Source organism: Silurus aristotelis, assembly GCF_946808225.1.
Source record: "Silurus aristotelis genome assembly, chromosome: 22".
In the NCBI taxonomy this organism is placed as follows: Eukaryota; Metazoa; Chordata; class Actinopteri; order Siluriformes; family Siluridae; genus Silurus; species Silurus aristotelis.
The window spans coordinates 14,765,721-14,788,355 of record NC_139595.1 but is presented as its reverse complement, the minus strand read 5'-3'; the positions used below and the strand labels follow the sequence as shown (position 1 = coordinate 14,788,355).

Genomic DNA, 22,635 nt, shown 5'->3' with positions numbered 1-22,635 from the left:
AGGAAATGTAGCCTTGCTATTCCGTGGCCTCTTAATGGCTAAACGCACTCCGACGCGGAGCCCGCAAATTGCGCAGGTCAGAAATCAGGTTACCCGTCGTCCATTTATCAGCTCTCTAGCCATCAGGCAGAGGGAGGAATGGAAATAAAATGGAGAGAAGAGAGGAAAAAATTAAATCAAGAACAGGATTCAGAACGGGCAGCTTCATCAAGGACGACTGGTTTGAAGGGTAAGACGCGGAGCCGTGGAAATTGCGCATGCCTGTTAATGTAATGGACGTCTCGCTCTCATCCTCTCCTGTCCTCCGTTTTCATGCAAATCGCTTCGAAAAAAGACTGTTGATGATGGATTAGAGAATACTCTTTACTTAATGTTTACTATTGAACTTTTTTCTAGGGGAGTTGTTGTTTTTTTAACCATCAACCTTTTGTGTGATCTCTTTCTCTCTCAAAACAACAGGAAATTGTACAAGGCTCTGAAATTGCCCTCTCACTCATTCGAGCTCGACCATGAAGACATAGATAAGGATGAGGTCAGTTTCTGGTGCTGCATGTCCACTTGCAAATCACTTAAGATCTCACAAGAACTTGTAGCAAAACCAAACCCAGACAGATATTTATTCACTATATATACTTTTATTCTGCTCTTCAGTCTCACATGTCTTTGCTTTGCTTGTTTCATTTTGGCTCAAAGCAGATGACAGATCTTACAGATTCAGCAACATTTTAAGCTCTGTAACTGAAAAAGCACTTTTTTTTTTTAAGGACACAACGTCCTTATCATCATCCAAAGGTGGAGGAGGAGGTGGAGGTAGTGGTGGAGGAGGAGGAACAGGTGTCTTTAAATCAGGCTGGCTCTACAAAGGGAACTTCAACAGCACCGTCAACAACAGCATCACAGTTCGGGTAAGAGCATGAGCCAGACACTTCATTTAGCGAGCTCTTTCACTAATCTTCTAAATAATCACCTAATCAGGAAATATAATTGCGCACAGAGGGTAAAGTGCTTTTCTTAAAGAAGGGAAAAAAGCAAAAGGGGGACCAACATAATAGGGCCCAATGGTAATCTTAATGTTATGACTGATCAGTATATACGTATACAAGCCCAATTATAAAAAAGTTGGAATGCTGTGTCTTAATACAACCTAAAAACATATCAAATGTTTAAACTAAGTAAATATAGGAAGAAATAAGGTACTTTTCAATTTGATGGCTGTAACACATCTCAAAAAAGTTTGGACTGGGCAATAAAAGTCTGAAAAAAAGTAAGTTTTATTAAAATTTAAATTTTATTAAAATATTTGAAGAAACATTTTGCAACTAATGATTGGGTATAAATAGTGTATCTTAGAAAGGCAGAGTCTCTCAAAGGTAAAGGTGGGCAGAGCTTCACTAATCTGTGAAGGACTGTGTTTACAAATTGTGTAACAATTTCAGAATGATGTTCCTTAATATTGGATGCCTATGATATTTGAGTCCTGCGAGACTGCATTTAAAACATTTATGATTCTGTAATGGAAATCATTTCATTGGGATCATTAAGAACTGTATTTATTTATATTTTGCACAGCATCCTAACTGTTTTGGAATTGGGGTTGTATATATAAAATGGCACGCGTTGTTGTGTTTTATTACTAAAAAAGACATTTAATTTTGAACAGGCTGGCTTTACTGAGGTACAAACAGTATAAAACCTCACACAATAAAAAAAAACTGTCCATGCAAGACTGCAACGCAAAAGCTTACATTGAGACAAACACCCCTAATACCTCAGGGCATGGTTTGGATTAAGTGTACATATAAATGTAATGAGAACCTTCACATTACTCGGGTCACATGATCCAACAAGAAGTCATTGCACTAATGCAGTTGAAACTTTTGGCTTTGTAAAGTGCACATTTGTTTTTCCATTATGTCAGCAAGCTTGTAGTCGAACCATCGTCTTCCATTTCGGATTTCCAGATAATGTGATCCTGTACATCGATGTGGTCAGTTTACTAGAAATGCTTTGCATCACAGTGTGGTGTTGTGTCTGAATTGTTATTGATGTTAAAGAAATGTTAAAGATTGCACAAACTTATCTTCTGAAACTTCTCCTGATTTGAAAGTAATCCAATGAGTAGTCCCATTTCACTTTTTGAAAATCGTATTCCTAGTTTGGAGTGCATTTACCACACAGCTAAACCACAGCTAAAGTTAACTTGTGGTTGGGTTGCCATTGTTTTCCTATTCTGGGATTATTTCATTGTTTTTACATGTAGATTTAAGTTGCAATATGTTTCTGCCCAAGTAAAAAGGAGAAAGGTTAAAACATTTTATGGCAAAGGCATGCTGGTGTAGTGAGATGATGCACTTGCATGGTTATTTTTAGAAATTCATTTGTAAAACATGCGCTCACACACCTCACACTTAAATACGATGCTGTGAAAGGTGTTAAAAGTACACACATTTTTTAATGTTTTAAAACAAAAGCACATTATGGCAAAGTTGTAGCATGAATGTGATAACAGAAATTGCTAAATATTTCAAACTAGTGGTTGGTGTTTACTTCAAAGTTTAGTAAAGACGGCAAAATATAAATTTTTAGGTGAACTTTTTACATACTTGTGCTTGTTATTTTGCTTTTTCAATTTAATAAAAGCTTAGATAGGATGCTTGTTCTAGCTGTTTTTTGATGTATTAGCTACCATGCTATAAGCTAATCAGTTATGAAAGTACTGTATATGCTCAAATGCTGCGTTTTCTTTTCTTTTAGGCATTGGTTTTAGTTGAAAGTTGATTTAGACAACCTTCCAGCTAAGCAGCTTGATTTAGCATGCTGGCAGGGCCTAGCTGTTTTCACAAAGACAAAGTGAATAATTAAATAAAGCCTGGCAGAGACGTGGAATCCATGTGTTGAAACACAGAAGTAATTGACATCACTTACACTTAGCCAGTTTTCACAGGCATTATTTACTCTTTAAATTATCCACCTAATAAACAAGGACTAAACAATAGGGTTTTTTGGTAATTATGTGAGATAACTGCTAGTATTGTCTACTTTTTTGCCACAATTTGTTTGCCCTTGGTAAAACTGGTGATTGGTGAAATTTAATGAAGCGTTCTTTATTTGAGTTTAAGAAACTGTGGAAGTGTTTTAGCTACAAATTAGCCTAATACTGTGTCTCTGTAGAGCAAGCAAACTAACTAGATAGGACCAACATTTTTACACATTTTTTACATCACCCAGGGAAATCATTATATGGCCAAAAGTATTGGGATTCCAGACTTTTAATGCCATATATGGTTCTTTGCCGAACTGTTGCCACAAAGTTAAAGGAACACAATTGTGTATGGAGTTTCTGGGTTGGGAAGCATTACATTTTTCCTTCATTTCAACTAGTAGACCCAAACAATGCCCCTGTGCACAAAACCAGCTCCATGTAGGAGTTTGAAAGCATATAATTGTTAATTAGGTTTACTATATGGATACAAGTACTGGAACACAAAGTATTTGGTTTCTCCCCAAACTGTTACTAGAAACACAATTGTATAGGGTGTCTCTGGATTGGGTAGCATTACATTTTCTCCCACTTGAACTAGGAGTTCCAAACTTGTTCTATGCACAAAGCCAGGTCTATGAAGATATGGTTTGCATGGTTTGAGTGGAAGATCTTAAGTGGCCTGCTATAGAGCTCTAACCTTAAACTTATTGAACAACTTTGGTATAAATTGGAATGGTGACTGCACCCCAGGCTTTATCACCTTACATCAGTACCCAATTTTACTAACAGCCTTGGGGATGAATGAGCAGAATCTCTACAAGCACACTCCAAAATCTAGTTAAAAATTTTCTTATAAAATTGGAGGTCATCATAACAGCAATGGGGACCTAATATAGAATATGGATGCTCAAAAAGTACAAAAAGAAAAAAAAAATGTTCTTATGGACAAAATTATTCCTATATACTGTAGCTTAAGGAACTCTGACAGTAAATTAAAGTCCTGTCTGGCCTTGGCTATTATTAGTATTCTTTTATCTATAAAATTAAGGTGTGTTGTTATATGGCACTACTTTTGGTTTGAACATTACAGTAGTGGTTTATAAGCATGTGGTTTGTTGTTTATGCTTACGCTTATACTTTTGTCATTGCAGTCATTCAAGAGAAGATATTTCCAACTGACACAACTAACTGACAACTCTTACATCATGAACTTCTACAAAGATGAGAAAATCTCAAAGGAACCTAAAGGGTGCATATTTCTGGACTCGTGTACAGGGGTAGTTCAGGTTAGTACTGAATACTCAATTGAAACGCAACGAATAAAACAAGTATTGCATATCACACTGCAAGTAATTTTAGTATTTTACTTTGGTAGCTCAGATAGACTTTGAAAGTCCTTGTCAAGGTCTTGAATATTGCGTTTTCCGTACAGAATAGTCGATTGAGGAAGCACGCCATTGAGCTGAAGATGAACGATGTGACCTACTTTGTGCTGGCAGCAGAGAGCGAACAGGACATGGAGGACTGGATCAACACGTTAAATCGTATTCTCCAGATCAGCCCGCCTGAGGGTCCGGCTTTAGATCGCAAAAGCATGGACCTGACAGATACTAGACAGGGTGAGTCTAAAATGTATAGCACTAAATTCATATCCTTTAAACAATCAGATCTCTTATGAAACAGCATAGAGCTTTGAGTGAAGCAGGATGTTTTGGAGCTGTATAATGCCATGAAATAAACGTTTCTCAGACGTACGCCAGGATTTGAATGAAACAATGGTTTTACACATTTTTAAATATGAGTGTCAGTGGTGGACGAAGTAAACAAACTGTGTACTTCAGTTAAAGTAGAGATTCACTCTGTAAAATCTTACTCCAGTAAAGGAAAAGGGGTTTCCTTTAAACCAGGGGTCGCCAACTGGTGAATTTTCGGTCCGAATTCAGCCGGGCCGCAAAGGCTTTTCACATAATATCTGCCAAACTCTATTTTCTAATAAAATCATATTTATATTAGGCAAATCAAGTTTTCAACTTAATTTCAACTCAGTTCAGCCTGACTGATGATTTTATTACATTTTCATTTGTAGTGTACAATGAACTGTACAAATGTACAGATAAGGGGGTTCTTCCACTTTCATTTTTCCTACACTGGCACTTTATTTATTGCCTGTCTGTGTTTCTGAATGATATTGCTGATGATATTTCACCATTGCAACTTAAAGCATAGAGACAGGAGATACATTAGATATATTTAGTTAGGTCGAGACAATAAGTGTAAAGTTCAAATGTGATATGAGATTTTTTTTTTTTTAACCAGTGAGGTATGCGTTCATTACTAATGATCTGTAATCTCAGTTCAGCAGAAACCAAAGCACTTGAGTTTTTTTTTTTATTATTATTTATCTTTGATTTTTGCTTTTTTTAATTTGTTTTCAACTACTAATTTCTTCAATCAGGCAAAAAGAATCAATTCATGTTTTTATTTATATAATTGTCTGGACCTCAGCTGGCGAGGAGGGTTTATTTACTTGACCTCAAGCAATTTTAGTTGAAGACCCCTGCATTAAACCTTGTAAAACTTTTACAAGAGCATTAAATCTAAGTAAAAGTACAAAAGTATTTGCCTTCAAAATGTACTTAAGTAGCCAAAGTACTATGATTTATTAAGGCTATAATGTCATTTTTCTTTTTGTCACAAGACTTTAATTAACTCAGTGTATGTGAAAAGACTCTAATATTACTCCAGCACACCAATCTATCAATAGAATGATATTAATTACTTAAACACTGATAATTATTAAAATGATTATGAGCTCAAAACCTTCTTTTCAACTAATTTGTAAAATCGCACAAATAAGACCACAGATGTTGGGGCAAGTTAGAGTCAGGAGTTTCTTCCATCAATTATTTCTTTTCACAAAGTTTTTGCTTGCTGTTGAACTGACGTTAAACCGTATGCTTGTTCTAAGTAGATACCACCAAGCACCAACCAAAACAAGTTCAAAACAGAGTGCACGCTCTTCCCTGATTGGTGGCTCAACTGCTTGACCAGTTAAAATATTATCCGTTAATAAATAACAGGAACGACTAATTTCACAAAATGTAATTGAGTACAATTGATTTGTTGCATAATTAGTGCATTCTTGTAGCATAAACAAAGTGAAACTCTTGACTTAGGGTTATAAGGTACCTGAGTCAGCATGAGCTGAGCAGGATGACGCCTTTTAGCTTCGTTCTGTCTCTGCTCTCTTTACCCAGCACAGTTCCCAAGCTCTGAATGAACACCTACAGTCTGGCTGCACACAAATAAACACTGCAGGAGCTGATTCTCAACTGTAGGTGTTCATTCAGCGCTTTGGTTCTGCACACAAGCAAGCCTTTTTGTTTTTAGCATCTCTTTGTCTATCTGGCACTGTCGCTTATAAAAGTTAAACCTGTTTACATTCCAGGCCTAAAATACTTAGCAGATCTGAAACTGAAAAAAAAAACGACTGATCTGGTAGCAAAAAGCTCTGTCTAACTGGAAGTAATTATGAAACAGTGCTTTAGAAAAAATATGAATAAATCTGTGCAGTCTTAAACGTTAATTCCGACTTTTTTTCAGATGTATTAGATCTGCCCTTGAATAACGGTTGTCTCACAGAAAATGAGGAAACGACGGAAAACGGAATCAATCCTGAATTAGCCAAGGTAACATTGACCTTTAATTCTTGGTTGCAATTAATTTTAAATACATTCTAAGCTCAAACTTTTGTCTTGTTCTATCAGTACATCAATGAAACTGAAGAGACGGTGAGAGCAGCCAGAAGAGAAGAAAGGCTGAATTTGTTCTCGCTGGATCCTGATACTCCTGTACGTCGAATTCATTTAGAAATTCTGCTCCAAACATATTGAGTTTTGAGAATCATGTTCTTCAAACTGAGAGCTTAAAAACTCTCACTGACACTCTCACTGTATTACTGACAACCGGAGGTGTGTGTTCTAGGTTTTGAGGAGTACACGGGGGGATTGTGGGGAGCTGCCGCTTATCCGACCTTTCGAGGAGAAGCTGGGGAAGAGACTAATGATTTACTGCCGCTCGCTCAACCTCACCCTGCAGGGCTGCGTGAACGAGACAGAGACGGAGCCCGTCACTAATGTGAGGTTACACACGTGAACACCAAATATACAAAACTGGTTTCACATATTTTTATAAGAAATACACATTTTAGACATATAGCCCTATCAGTATGTGTAGACTTCTTTATAACAATAAACCCAAGATGGTGGAGCATTTTTGAGTGGATATATAAATAATCTAAAAAAAAATCTGTAAAGCATGATATGGTAAATCAAACACTTCATCCTGATCATGGTAATCAGTGGATCCAGAGCCTATTCCAGAAATGTGTGCTAGAGAGGAGGCTCGTCCCTTGCAGGACAGCTAATGCCATGGTTTTTGGGAGGTTCGAGGAAAAATGGAGAACCAGGAGGAAACCCTTTTTTATCATAATGTCTTATGACATTCTCTGCTTAATAATCAACAGTTGTCTTGTTTGTGATATAGATGGTCTTGTTTATATGACATAAATGTTCACTCTGTCAGTAGCAGTAAAAAAATGAGATGTTTATTAATATTTGCATTCAATCACTTATCTTATAACTCACCACATATCTTTTACAGTGCATCCGGGAAATATTCACAGCGCTTCACTTTTTCTACATTTTGTTATGTTACAGCCTTATTCCAAAATAGAATCATTTCCTCAAAATTATACAAACGATACCCCATAATGAATTTTTTGCAAACTTATAAAATAAATAAAAATACATGTACATAAGTATTCACAGCCTTTGCTCAATACTTTGTTGAAGCACCTTTGGCACAAATTGCAGCTTCAAGTCTTTTTGAGTATGATGCTACCAGCTTGGCATGTCTATTTTTGGGCAGTTTCTCTCATTCTTATTTGCAGAACCTCTCAAGCTCTATCAGGTTTATTAAATGTGCAAAAATTTCAAACAAACCTCTTTCTTAAAATTATAACTTTAGTCCTTATTGGTATAAGGCTGTACCATAACAAAGTATGGAACAAGTGAAGCACTGTGAATACTTTCCAGATTCACTGTATGTACTTCATCCACCACTCTTATACATGTATAAGTAATTTTAGTAAAATAGGTTATTTATTGTTTCTCTGTATTTCTGTTTAGATCGAGCCTTTCTTTGTATCCGTGGCACTGCTGGACACGCGCGATAACAGAAAGGTCTCGGCCGACTTTCATGTGGACCTCAATCACGAGATTGTGCGGAAAATGCTCAGCGGCTCGGGTAGCACCGGATCTCAGGGCACACCTGAAGGTCAAGGCGGAGCGCAGGAGAACGGTTTAAAATCTCAGACAGAGAAGACAAGTGGCGACTGCCAGCTCAGTCAGGAACTGGAGAACTGGTTATGCTTTCCTAAACAGGTATCGTACTTATTCGTCTGTAAAACCTCAACTAAGTATAACGCACACAGGAAATGCTTTGCAGGTTTATCTTTATATCTGAAACATTCAGCTCTATGTAAATGTTTGTATGTGTTTGTGCACCGATTCAGGCTGTCTTCTCCATCACAAATCCTCATACCGATATCGTGATGGTGGCTCGAATAGAGAAAGTGCTTATGGGTAACATCACTAGTGGGACAGAGCCATACATTAAGAACACAGACAACAGCAAGGTAACATTACATCCCTTTTTATTTATAGCTAATTTTCCAGTTTGTACATTGACACAACTTTTCTCTTTCAGAAATATAACAAGATATTGTGTTGTTGTGATTTGGCCATATTAAGAAATTATTTTTATAATAAATAAACACTTGTATACATTGATATCTTGATAGAAGACCTCTAGTGAATGTATTTACTGTTATACAGTAATCCTGTATTATTATCCAGTGCTCTTATCTTCATTTGTTCAATAAACCCATATATGCTCACTGGTGGTCCTATGAAGGTCACTTTCCACTGATGGACAGAGTGTGCTCCCACATCAGGCATGGCTCAGTAAAAATGTACTTGGCACCTAGTTACATGGTTGATTTGTCTTATGAACATGTAATAAACATGTTATATATGTCTGTATGTTGCTTATTTGTATGCTGCTGGAATATGGAAAATTCAATTAATTAAGATTTATTAAGAATTATTGAGAGAAGGCAGAATCTCTGCAGCCTGAAATATGTGTCGAAATATTATTTCACTCCCCTTCAGGGAATCCTTTTATTTGAACTGCATAATATACGCTAGATTTCATGTTTCCTCCATATTTCCCCTGGAACCATTTGTAAAAGTCCCTAAATAACAATCCAGAACAGAAGTTTCTGTTGTACTTACAAAGCCATACCATTGAAAGCAAGGTTGTGTTAGTTCATTCCTTACCTTTCGAGAGCTCCAGAAGAAATCTCTTGTAAAAGTCTTATTTAAAGTGCTTCATCATTCAGAGGCCAGATGGTTTTAGAATTCCTCACACTGACCTGAAATACTCCCCCATCCTCCCTGCAGAAAACGGGATCCCAAAACCTTAGCGTAGTCTAAATTGATCGCACAGACTTTGTAGCAGCTTGCCAAGAATGAGACACCTTCGGCGCCATACATGGGTCAGAGCAAAACACGAGAATGTTCTGGCCTTTTCTGGTTTTCACACATTATAAACACTCTGATATTTTCTTTGATTTTCCACTTTTAAAGTACTATGTCTTCTTTCCCTAGACTGTTCAAAAGACACTGAAATCCAACAAGCAGTTCTGTAGCAAGCTGGGGAAATACCGCATGCCTTTTGCGTGGTCGGTAAGGTGAGTGTACTCACCTTTTATTCGCTCGTAACCATAACCTTTTTTCCAGACAGAACAATGTGACCAAACTGCAACCATTTAAACTTTGTAATGGGGAAAATGTGACACTTTAACACTTAGATCACAGCCTACTTGAACTGTTAGGTGCTACACAAATCACTATAGAATTTGTAGCTAGCTTCTAATCAGATTTCGCAAATTGATACCTCTCTTTCTCACATTCTTCATGGCTTCATTGACCCAGGTCAGTGTTTAAGGACAACCAGGGCACGGTGGATCGGGAATCCCGGTTCTCTCCTCTGTTCAAACAGGATAGCAGCAAGATTTCCACCGAAGACCTGCTCAAGCACATTGCAGAATACAGAAAGTACAGCAGTAATTCCAATTTTAGATTGCAAATGTTCTTAAAGAATACCATCATCATTAATACATGAGGAATAAGTAAAATTGTGGTTTTGTATTTCAGGGCAGAGAAGATGAGTAAACTCCAGACTATTCCTGGCAGCCTAGAGATCAGTGTAGACTGCATCCCAATGGAGCATCCAAGTAAGACCTCCTCATATAAACACTATCAAGAATATAAAGCTGTTGTATATGCACTAACATACCACAGTTAGAATACCAGAAATGGTATTACATACTATTTGGTATGGTTATTTAAAGTTTGGAATGAAGCATTCACATAAAATTTACGTTTCACAATATCTCAGTGTTAGAATAGTGTAATGAATCAGCAGTCCCTTAACATCAATCCTGGAGTAAGAGAACTAATAAAAAAAACTAGTGACCCACTTTGTGACCATCACTTTACCTTTAATTCAATTCAGTTTTATTTGTATGGCACTTTAAACAATGAACATTGTCTCAAAGAAGCTTTACATTATTAAATCGATTACAAAAGTTTCAGCATCAGAGATTAGTCCCTACCATTTTATCCCTAATGACCAAGCCAGTGCTGACAAAAGTAGGAACAACTCCCTGAGATGGCATGAGGCAGAAGCTTTGAGAGGAACCAGACTTAGAAAGAAACCCATCCTCATCTGGGTGACACTGAATGTCTGTTCATTATAGTTCTATCAGTGAGGTCATGCAAAAATGCATTGACTACTTCCAAGAGGTTTCTAATATTCTTTCATAATAGTTTCTTAGTTTAAACATTTCAAACTCTTCATGAAGCTTTTGGGATTGAACCCCAATCCCAAAAGAAAATTTTGGATGCTTTGCAAAATGTAAATAAATACAGAATGCAATGATTTGCAAATTTCATGAACCCATATTATATTTACAGTAAAACAAAAACATATTAAATGTTTAAACCAAGAATAGATTAGTTTTGAATTTCATGGCCACAACACGTCTCAAAAACAAAAGTTGACAGGGCCATGTTTACCACTATGTAACATCACGTCTTCTGTTCGTATACATCTGGGTACTGGCTTGCTGAAGTTTTGGGAGGGGAATGTTGTCCCATATGTGTCATATGTGTGTAAGTGTTTTATTTATATTTTACACAATGGCCCACCTTTTTTGGAATTGGGTTTGAAAAATTAGTAGCAGTTATTTTGTGATATCAATAATGCTATGCAAATCTGGTAGTACATTATGGCTGTATTGGGTAAAAAGGTTTAATAAAAGTCTGAGATTTTTTATTATACAAAATGAAAAGATGAAACAGCCACTGGTAAAAAAAATGAACAAAACATTGCATGCTTAATCCTGCTCATGTTTTGCATTGCACCCATGCTTCCAATCCTAATAAATGTTCATCTTTTAAATACTCCACTATGAATAAGAAATATATTAAAGCACATGCCGTTTGTACCCTACAGACTGCGTGACATCATCGTATGTTCCTGTGAAGCCATTCAATGACTGTAGTCTACACGCTCCCACCGTAGAGGTCGACGAGTTCCTGCACGATTCAGCCAAATTCGCTAAACCTTACCGAGTTTATAAGAACCACATTTACGTCTACCCCAAACACCTTAAATATGATAGCCAAAAAAGCTTTGCCAAGGTATGACTAGTGAAGATATTGTTAATAAAATAACTGCTGAAAGATCTATTGATTTATGACTGTGAATAAATAGACTTTATTATGCAGCATACTGTATATACAACCAACACAATGAGTGCTTAACCAAAACTTTATGAGTTGTATTCTTCTACATTCTTTTATTAATCCCCATATGAACCTTTTGTTTTCTGATGCTATCTTGAAACATTTTATCGCCTCGGTTTTCCCCTCAAGGCTCGCAATATCGTCGTTTATGTTGAGTTTCGGAACTCAGATGAAGAGCAGGCTAAACCACTTAAGGTAAAATCTTGCAAAATGTATTTCTCCTTTATATCCTTTTTATATTAAGTTAATAACAAATACAGATCAAAATGTCCATCTCGTTTCAGTGCATCTACGGAAAGCCGGGAGGTCCAGTTTTCACCACTGCTGCCTGCTCTATGGTTCTACACCACTCGCAGAACCCCGACTTTTACGATGAGGTACTTTCTTTTAGACACCTCTGTAGTCTTTCTTTCACCACAGTTTTCTGAGTTTATTTTTCTCTAAAACAGGTGAAGATTGAGCTGCCCACACAGCTCCATGAGAAACACCATCTGCTCTTCTCGTTTTTTCACGTGACATGCGACATCAACGCCAAGACCAACTCAAAGAAGAAAGAGGCTCTTGAAACTCCAGGTACAACTAATGGACGATGTGAACAGAAAAGCTACAATCAATACCAGACACTGTTGTAAAATGTAACCCGTGTGTGTGTGTGTGAATCAGTGGGCTATGCGTGGCTGCCGCTTTTGAGAGATGGCCGTCTGACATCTCAGGAGTTTAACGTCCCAGTCTCGTGCACTCTCCCCAGTGGGTACCTGCTTATTAAAGAGCCATCCTCCAATAAGGTAAGAGCAAGGCATAGAAATGTTGTGAAAATATAGAACTCTGCTTCCTATTCATTATATATTTGTTCGATTTAGGGTAAAAAATGTACCACCATTCATCACGTGTCAAAGCTGATCAGTCCAAATGGTGGGCTGAAGTTCAAAATAAATTAATGGGAATATGGAACATGTGTGGAAGCTCTCGGGGCTGATTGCTGAATAACATGATTGGTTGCAATTATTTCCTGTTTTGGTTTCAGAAGGGCAGGGTATGATTTGCAGATATACCCAGTCTTAAATCTGGGACTGATAAAGGTTCTTTTGTTGTCCATACTGTATAACTAAATGTTTTCCTTTCTGCAATGATCATAAGTAAAACCCTTTTAGTACTCAAGAACCCTTAATTATCCAAGAAACTATTGATTTAATGAGTTTCCTTTCTCTAAACTACCTCACACATGTCTGTCTCTGCTTTTGCTTGGTCATTGGATTGTTGTCCTATTGTGTTTTCCTGTTTTGTATTACAATAGCTTTTAATCAGTTGGTCTGTGTAAATCATGTTGTCTGTTCTCCAAGTCTTACCATGCATTATTTAGTCCTTATTTGCACTTATATTGCCTATATATTTACTTCTAATCATCAGTTACCCGTATGCAGTGGTGGACGAAGTACACAAACCATGTACTTAAGTAAAAGTAGATACACTCTGTAAAATATTACTCCATTAAAATTAATAGTGCTTCCTTTAAACTTTCACTTGATTAAAAGTACAAACGTATTTGCATTCAAATGTACTTCAATCCAAAGTATTATGATTTATTATAACTATAATGTTCCTATTATCATTTTTGTCACAATACTTTTGCTTAAACAACTACTTAAAATAATCTTGCAAATAAGGCCACGGGTGTTATGGCAAGTTAGAGTAAGAGTATATTTTGGCATTTATTCCTCTCAAAATGTTCTGCTTGCTGTTGAACTGATGATGAACTGTATGTTCAAGCTAAGTAGATACCACCAAGCGGCAAAAAGAGATGGCAAATTTACACATATCTTACACTCAAGTAGAGGTACAGATACTCATGTTTTAAAAGACTCTGGTAAAAGTTGAAGTTCTGACTACAATCTTTCACTCAAGATAAAGTAAAGAAGTTTGGGCTCTGAAGTGTACTTAAGTAAGAAGTAACCATTACTACTAACTGGACCTCACATCATATTAATACAAAATAATAAAGAATTATGTTTAACTTATAAATGTATCCTGGCTGAACATCCACCATAGAGAACACAAGCAGAGCAAAGATGATGATGATCAGGTGATCAGGAATGTTTTTTTCTTAGTCATGTTTGCATCGTTGACTCCCTCTGTCTCATCTATGTTAACCCCATACTTCTTGTTGCTTTCTGCTTTACTTGTTGTTAGCTTTGTAGGCTGGCCTACTCCTGTCGTGTGTGATAGCCAGGAACTGATACACTAATAGTAATTTGAAATGACAAGAAATAGGTTGATGGGCTAAAAATTCACGTAATGAGAAGAAAAAATATTGATCATGTCACCAAATAGATTAAAACTAAAGTGACGAGTCTGGTTTGAAAATGTAAGGAAATGATACACGGGGGTGATACACATCACTTAACACATCTGGCGGCAATGAAAGTCCATACCATAAATAAAAAGGAATGACTGATTTTGCAAAATGTATTTAAGTAAAGATATTTGACATTAAAATGAAGTGATGTTAAAGTAAAAATCTCCTGAAATGAAAATACTTCAGTAAAGTACAGATAGTTGAAAAAGTTATTTTCCGACAGTAACGAGTTACATTTATTTTGTTTCTGTCCCCTGCTGTCCTGCTGTCCTGTATTCTGACCGCCTGCATTACAGTGACTCCAGAATTCGGCCAAACAAAAGCTTTTTTCTGAGGAATGCAAAAATATTTGTAAATAAACACAAAATGTTGACTAAGAGGTGCCGCTGAAATAGTTTTTCAGGTTGAAGCAATGTTATTAGCACTGAATGAACATTAACTGAGTAATCTATTCTCTCCTGTAACTGTGGTGCATTAATATCATCGTCTTGTCTGTATAGGTTTCCGGTCAGTTCTTTGTTTTTTCAGCTTTCAAAAAAAATAATAATAGGTGTATTGGCTAGAATATATTACCTCAAGGTTTGTGTAAATGTGTATTCATGGTGCCCTTAGATACTGTATGTACCTTACCCAAGGTGTATTTCAACCTCAGTGTTCCCAGGATAGTCAAAAAATCCTGCCTGGGATAACGCTTTGACTCAACATGAAAAAAAACAAGTGATTGACTTTGTGATTATCGTGTCTGAAACAAAAATTTCCTGCGCTTGATTTTTCCAGTGAAATGACAGTATATCATATCTTGGCACCAGTCAGAATTTCTATAACCTGGGGTTTTAAGTGATTATAAAGCATCACAGAAGCATAACTTAAATATACATTTAACTGTTCTGTTCCCAGAATGGATCGGATGTGAAATGGGTGGATGGAGGAAAGCCTGTTTTCAAGGTGTCTACACTGGTGCTGTCCACAGTATACTCTCAGGTAATATATATATTTTTTATGTGCACTTAAAATATGTTTTTGAGACTAGTGTGACACAGATCTGGTCGCTTTCCCTAAATATCCTTCCTCAGTTGCCTTAAAACCTGTCAATAGAACTCGCTATTGACAGTCCAATCCTCAAATTCCACAGATGTAAAAAAAAAAAAAAGCATGTACTTGGTCGAGCAGTGGATCTGCCTCGTTTTTTTCAGTCATGGAGATGATGGGCTCTTCCACTCGAAAGACTGTTGCTTTGTCTCAAGGTTGTACCCCTAAACTCAAGTTTCATCACTGGCATTGATCTTCGACATGAGGGACAGGTCATCTACGGCATGCTGACTGAGTTTTTGGCAGACTTTGACACGGTGTTCTTCTGCTCCTCGGTCAGCAGCCTGGGGACAAACTTAGCAGCAACACGACACAAATTTTAAATCACACATGTGGACATGACACACTGACAATGACAGCAATGTTGTGTATTACTTTCTTCATTATGCACAATTTTCCGAAAGGTTTCGTCATTTTTGAGGGTTAAGCTCTATGAAGATCTTTCTGATTTCCGGCCATCTTCAGTTGTTGTACTTCGACACTTAAAGCGTGTTCGCCACTCAAAACACGTCGAGTAACTTATTGCGGCATTGCAGTAAACTTGCCGAATCATGACTAAGGTCTCGGTGGCAGATTTGCCCAGTTTCATGCAGAATTTCACGTTTGTTTTTTTGTTAGAACTTGCTGTCCATGATGGTAACGCCCATGGTCAGAATAGCTCCAGATGCGCAGCTCTATATGTACACAGGACGATGTCTTTTGGCACACTGATATATGAAAGTCGGTGCTCCCTGTGACTATGCGTGCAGCCTTGTGTTGCCGTCTCTTGCCGTGTCAGCATGATTATAATCGGAATGTTGTATGGAACTTTCTTTTTCAGGACCCCCATCTTAACCGGTTCTTCCAGCAGTGCCAAAAACGAGAGACCGATCTCTCACAACCTCCTACCTCAAACTTTATCAACTGCCTAAAGGTAAAAGAAATACAAAACGTCTATTATCCAGCTCTTCTTCACTTCATACGAGTACAGATCTGATTCTGGTTGCTCTTTCCCATCAGGGCCTTCTTAGTATGGAGAGAAATCACGTCATTATCCGTTTCCTGCCCATCCTCTTTAACCAGCTTTTTAAAGTCCTCATCCAGAACGATTCAGACGAGGTCACCACTTCCACCACCAGGTGCGGAGGTCTATTACCATGACGATCCATTTACAGATGCTGAAAATACTTTGGAGCTCGAGCAAGGAGCATTTTACACTAACTATGAATTATATCAAGTGTTTTCACTCTTTTGCTTTAACAGACTTGAGACCTGTTTGCTGTTTATTTCTCTGTTTCTCAGCCCGCTCTGTTTTTGTTCGCCTCAGGGTCCTAGTTCACATCCTCGCCAAGTGCCATGAAGAAAACCTGGACCACTATATGCACTCTTATATAAAGGTGTGTAGATTTCCATTATCAGATGCTGCAGAATACTAAGTAGTACCGCCTCCTTCACTCTGGTATCAATGACCTTTTTATTAACTGCTTATATACTGTATTTACAGTACAATCTAATTTCCCCAATACAAGTTTAACAGCAGGAAAGCATTCACAGTGAGCAATATATGTTTGTATAAAGGCAGTTCTGGAAATGGACACACACACACACACACACACACACACACACACACACACACACACACACACACACACACACACACAGAGTTCAGGGTGACAGCATGAACCAATTTCTTATGGTAGACAAAAAGCAAGAAAGAAAAACAGGTCCTGTTCATATTCTATGCAAACAACCAAGCAAGCACTCAATCTTTTCGAGGACACCAAGAGAAAGAGGAGAAAGGAGGCAGGAAAAGGGTAAACCGACGAGCAGGGCTGCGTAACCATGGCAACTGATTGGTACGGTGTCTGAGCTGGTAGCCAGTCAAGAGGTTTTTGCTCTGCTAGTGCTCTGCATTGCAGGGTGTGTACAGATACAGATGTGTGAATGTCCTGCACTTGTTTGTGTGCGTGTGTGTGCGTGTGTGTGTGCGTGTGTGCGTGTGTGTGTGTGTGTGTGTGTGTGTGTGTGTGTGTGTGTGTGTGTGTGTGTGTTACACAGGGCCATTAGAACTCTGAGCTTTGAATATATATGCTTAACAAATAAAAGAGGATGTAAGGTGGAGCACAGAATGAAAACAGCAGCCATCAAAAACAGCCACATCCTGCATCAATCATGTGTGTGTGTGTGTGTGTGTGTGTGTGTGTGTGTGTGTGTGTGTGTGTGTGTGTGTGTGTGTGTGTGTGTGTGTGTGTTTGAGCAGTGAAGGAAAAAAAAAAAGAGCGACCGAGAGAAAAAAGAGCACTGAGATTACTCAGTTTACTGTTATTGTGTCTTGTAAACACTATACATAGCGTGCTGTTTACACAAACACACACACACACACACACACACACACACACACACACACACACACACACACATATGCACCGGAGAAGCAGCCATTCCACCTCCCACCCAGTCTATGAAAGTCCAAAAATAATCAGTTCCTTCTGGGATCCGAATGGTTCTCCTTTTAGAGCCGCCTATAACTTTATTCAAATATGTGGATGATGAAATTCTTTCTGTTCTTCATTCACACAGAACATGTGCTTCACTAAGTTTTTGTCATTTTAAATGAGAAACCCTAATTCCCAAAATTGTCTGGGCTATAGCCTGCAATGTTATTTATACACACCAGCTTTGTTTCCCATTGAAATCCTATTGATTTTTATCCGTTTCCAGGCTTGTAGCTTGTACTAGTGTTGTTAGCAGACTAGCAAAGCCAGTAGTAACACCCCAAAAACAGTAGTAACACCCCAAAACTTTATTTTTTATTTTTGTAATATATCTGTGTGTTTGTATTAATCAGACAGAGAAGTTTCTGAAGTGTAAGAAATACCTCAGACCATATGCACCATAAAACCGGTCTGAAAATGTCCATGTAACCGTTTTACATGTAATTTGCATAGAATTGAGTTATTAGCATAAATATTCCAAATATTACATCACACTTTTACATACTGAAATAAACTCACAGAAATGTGGGCTCTCACATACACATGGGTTGTTTTGTGGTTTACTACTACGTATATAATTTTCAATTGAATAATTTGATTGGCTGGAATTTGATTAATCGCATAAGCGGCTTTGCAGCATTTTCTGGTAGACTCCGCCTCTCTACCGATTACTGTCCGTTAGGGAGTTCTCTGTGTTAGTACTGAACATAACATAGGAAGTGGTAGCTCAGACTAAGTCTACAATAATCCAGATCAATTTGAAAACAGCGTTTTCATCGATAAACTCTGTACTTCTCTGTACTGCGCATGAGCAAAACATAAGACGCTTCGACCTGCGTCATTTCCACCCGTCGATTATTTTCTATCTGGTTCTTTGAAATGTTGCAGCAAAGACTAAAAATGTGTCATTGTTCCCTAAAACCTTCCCCACTGCAACGCAAAAACACTTTTTGGAGAGTGTTTTCAAAAAGCTGCATTTTTGTTAACTGAAAACGGTGTTCCTGTGTGGACAGAAGGCCAAAAACTGAGAGATTTTATTTTTTTATTTTTTTCCTCATTGCAATGTATAATTGTAAACATGGCCTCAGTGGTTAATGTTCTGGGTTATTGATTGGAAAGTCTGGGATTTAAGCCCCAGTATTGCCATACTGCCACTAGTGGGCTTCTATCATGGTTGACCTTGTTCTCTGACCCCACCTTTTAACATTTATGGGATATGCCAAGAAAGAATTTCACTTTGCTGTAATGTATATGTGACAACTAAACCCCCCACCCCATATTAGGGAGAGACAATATTTGGTTCCAATAAAGCAAACCCTGGCCAGGTTTACTGTACTGTTTTGAGGGCATTTCCAAGTTGTATATACGTTCAACCTGCATGATCTGCTTACGGAAGTTGAAAGTATAATTTCTTCTTTCATTGTTTCAGTGAAATGCACCATCATGCCACACATGCCATGCAATTTTCACAGATTTTAATATGTAATGTTTTCTCCTTACACATTTCATGTATTTTAAGATTCTGCTTGCTTTTATTTCAACAGTTTGTGTTTAAGACTGAGGCACATGGATTCCGGACCGTGCACGAGGAGCTGGCAAAAGGCATGAACTCTGATCTGAAGAGCAACGAGCAGCCGGCTGTGAAAAACATCCTCAAGGTGAGACAACGCAGAAATCCCTGCAATACACACCTTGCATGGATTGGAGAGCTCAAATTTTAATCTCAATCTTCTGTTTTCTTTCTTTGTACAGTTTTCTTGGTTTTTCCTAGAAATCATAATAAAATCCATGGCTCAGCACCTGGTCGATTCCGAGAAGCTCAAAGTAAACTTTCACTTTTTATCTAACAAGGCTGCTTTTTGAAATATATTCTTATCTGAGAGATCTTGATATTAATTGCAGCTTCCTTTCGTGCTGTATCTCATGTATGCATGCCGGGTGTGTATGTAAATAGGTTCCTCGGTCGCAGAGGTTTCCAGGCACCTTCCTGAGCCACTTGGAGACTCTAATCATGACAATGTCAGATCACATCTACTGGAAGAGTAAAGATCTGCCTGACGAAACTCGCAGTGCCAGCCAGGCTATTGCCGCCTTTGTAAAAGTAAGTGCCTGTGTTTTGCTAAAATTTAAACCTTAATATTGCAGAGAAATATTTCACAAAGCAGAGATTTCTATTTAAAATAAAAAGCACAGCCTAAAACAATTTTGGGGTTTCTCATTGGATGCCAATACCAGATGGAATGTTTACATGAAGGGATACTTGAAAAAACAAAATGCCAGCAGGGATTGGTTTTATCTTAGATGTTTGGATGAAATCATTTATTCTGCTGATTGTTTTTGTGTGTGTGTGTGTGTGTGTGTGTGTGTGTGTGTGTGTGTGTGTGTGTGTGTGTGTGTGTGTGTGTGTGTGTGTGTGTGTGTGTGTGTGTGGATTCACATGGACTGAGGATTTTTGGTCTCAATATATGTTTATTATCGCATTATATGTTTATATTTGGTCTCATTATCTGTTTGCATGTAGAGTGTAGAGGTTGAGGTTAGAGGTAGAGGTTAACAGTTTAGCTGTGTGTGTGTTTGTGTGTGTGTGTGTGTGTGTGTGTGTGTTATCACAGCGCTGCTTCACTCTGATGGACAGAGGTTTTACTTTCAAACTCATCAGCAACTACATCAACATGATCACAAACAGTGACAACAAGGTATCACAATCCATGTAGAACTGCCAGAACTGCACATGTAATATTGTAATCAAAAACTGGTCTACATCATTGTACAATCCTGACCTATTTTGTTGCTTTTTGGATGCTGCAGATGCTGTGTGAATTCAAGTTTGATTTCCTGAGGGAGGTGTGCAACCATGAGCACTACATCCCTCTCAGCCTGCCCATCCCTTCCGCACGAATCACAGGTCAGCTATCTCCAAAGCCACGCCTTTTTTCAACCTCATTGGTCTTGTCCTCATTGACATCGCATTAACATTCTTTCCTCCATTTCTCTTCATCCTGTCAGATAAGCTCTCACCGGAAACGCAAAGCGCTCAGGGTAATTATTAATCACTCAAAGTCAGGTCTAGTCTTACTGTGTATACTGTCAGGTCCAACATTTCACACATCCATATCATGCATCTACAGCTTTAGTTACAAGTCTGATCATTTCAGGTCATTCCATCCTCACATTCTTGCTTGATTTTCTCAGAATGTCTACCGTTTTAATGTCAAGTGTCTCTCTCCCTATCGTTTTTACAGTGGATATCCCGGAATACAGCCTGACTGGGGAATTCTGTAGGAAACATTTTCTCACAGGTTTGCTCTTAAGGGAACTCGGCTTGGCTCTCCAAGATGAACAAGACATTCGGCACCTGGCTCTGGCCAACCTGAAGAACCTCATGGCGAAGCATTCTTTGGATTCTCGCTATGCTTTGAAGGTGACCTGTTAAACCTATCTTGCTCTGTATTTTCTCATGGTTAGCGCTAAAAACTAGAAACTGTAAAGGGTCAGTGTAGTTGGTGTGTAAAGGCTGGAATTCAGTGTTAAAAAAAAGTTTCTGGGTATGGAAATTATGGGTAAATGTATCTCTTCTTCTAGAGGTGTTCTGAGGGTCACATCAGCAATCGGTTCGCTGAACTTAATTAACATAACGTTGACATGGTAACATTATGAACCGTGAAGTAAATAACGCTGATTATCTCCTTATCATGGCACCTGTTAGTGGGTGGGATATTATATATGATATATTTTTTGTCCTCAAAGTTGATGTGTAAAAGCGTAAGGATTTGAGTGAGTTTAAAAAGGACCAGGTCAGAGCATCTCCAAAACTGCAGCTCTTGTAGGATGTTCTCAGTCTGCAGTGGTCAGTTTCTGTGAAAAGTGGTCCAAGGAAGGAACAGTGGTGAACCGGAGACAAGGTCATGGGCGGCCGAGGCTTATTGATGCATGTGGGGAACAAAGGCTGGCCTGTGTGGTCCGATCCATCAGACCAGCTACTGTAGCGCAAACTGCTGAAGAAATGAATTCTGTTAATGCTCAATCGGTCAGGGCTGTTTTGGCAGCAAAATGGGGACCAACACAATATTAAGCAGGTGGTAATAATGATGTGCCTGATGTAGATGTTCATATGCATACTGTCCTGGAAAGTGAGGAGAAGGGTATTATGAAGTTCAAAGCTGAAAGGCAGACACAAGAAATGAAAACATACCAGAAGCGTTAAAGACGGTTATCAAAATAGGAACTATAAACAAAACCAGGAAATCTAAAGAACTAGGAAGCATTTTGTGCGCAAAAACAAACAGCACTTTAATGACTTAAAGTAAAAAAAACTATGAAACACTACAAACACGCAGCAAAAGGATGGGGGCTGGGAATCGGAAGAAAACAGAAACAGGAACCAAAACCTGTCTCCATGGGAACTGCAACATGAATGGAAAATCCATGACACTTTGCAGCAACGTGCTTGAAGTATGTTCTCTTTTTATATCTTTATTCTTCATTAAAGAAATAACTGGAAAATCCCAAACTGTTCCCTACTGTATCTGCTCACGGCATATGTAAAGTATGTAATGATCTTAAGCATGGTCATGTACTATTTTTTCGCTGTCTGTTATACATGCAGAGAAATGAAAGACTTATTGTGTACGTTTTTTTTTTCTTTTTTATCTATAATTTACTCATATTACTCATATATCAGAGTACTAATATATGTCATTTGGAGTCGCCTACTTGAAAATGGTCACATTTTTTCCTTGGGTTCCTTGGGTTTCATTCATTCTAGCAGTGTCTCATATGTATGTAGTCATTTCCCATGAC

At 38.0% G+C, this 22,635-nt stretch overlaps 1 protein-coding gene across 8 annotated transcripts in view; it reads left to right on the top strand.

Annotated features, from left to right (window-relative positions):
• The window catches only part of dock10 (dedicator of cytokinesis 10), a 103,944-nt gene that overhangs the window by 61,792 nt on the left and 19,517 nt on the right, over positions 1–22,635 (top strand). For all 8 annotated transcript variants that reach the window (XM_083525440.1, XM_083525434.1, XM_083525439.1 and 5 more), the window contains exons 5-32: positions 460–532; positions 765–905; positions 4,135–4,269; positions 4,416–4,602; positions 6,587–6,672; positions 6,751–6,834; positions 6,968–7,120; positions 8,173–8,427; positions 8,559–8,681; positions 9,715–9,797; positions 10,042–10,164; positions 10,264–10,343; positions 11,627–11,814; positions 12,049–12,114; positions 12,204–12,296; positions 12,369–12,492; positions 12,583–12,704; positions 15,170–15,253; positions 16,182–16,274; positions 16,361–16,479; positions 16,668–16,737; positions 19,380–19,493; positions 19,588–19,659; positions 19,790–19,936; positions 20,448–20,531; positions 20,644–20,740; positions 20,842–20,874; positions 21,078–21,256. In XM_083525440.1, coding sequence (XP_083381566.1) covers positions 460–532; positions 765–905; positions 4,135–4,269; positions 4,416–4,602; positions 6,587–6,672; positions 6,751–6,834; positions 6,968–7,120; positions 8,173–8,427; positions 8,559–8,681; positions 9,715–9,797; positions 10,042–10,164; positions 10,264–10,343; positions 11,627–11,814; positions 12,049–12,114; positions 12,204–12,296; positions 12,369–12,492; positions 12,583–12,704; positions 15,170–15,253; positions 16,182–16,274; positions 16,361–16,479; positions 16,668–16,737; positions 19,380–19,493; positions 19,588–19,659; positions 19,790–19,936; positions 20,448–20,531; positions 20,644–20,740; positions 20,842–20,874; positions 21,078–21,256 — 3,208 coding nt within the window. The remainder of the gene's footprint in view (positions 1–459; positions 533–764; positions 906–4,134; positions 4,270–4,415; positions 4,603–6,586; positions 6,673–6,750; positions 6,835–6,967; positions 7,121–8,172; positions 8,428–8,558; positions 8,682–9,714; positions 9,798–10,041; positions 10,165–10,263; positions 10,344–11,626; positions 11,815–12,048; positions 12,115–12,203; positions 12,297–12,368; positions 12,493–12,582; positions 12,705–15,169; positions 15,254–16,181; positions 16,275–16,360; positions 16,480–16,667; positions 16,738–19,379; positions 19,494–19,587; positions 19,660–19,789; positions 19,937–20,447; positions 20,532–20,643; positions 20,741–20,841; positions 20,875–21,077; positions 21,257–22,635) is intronic.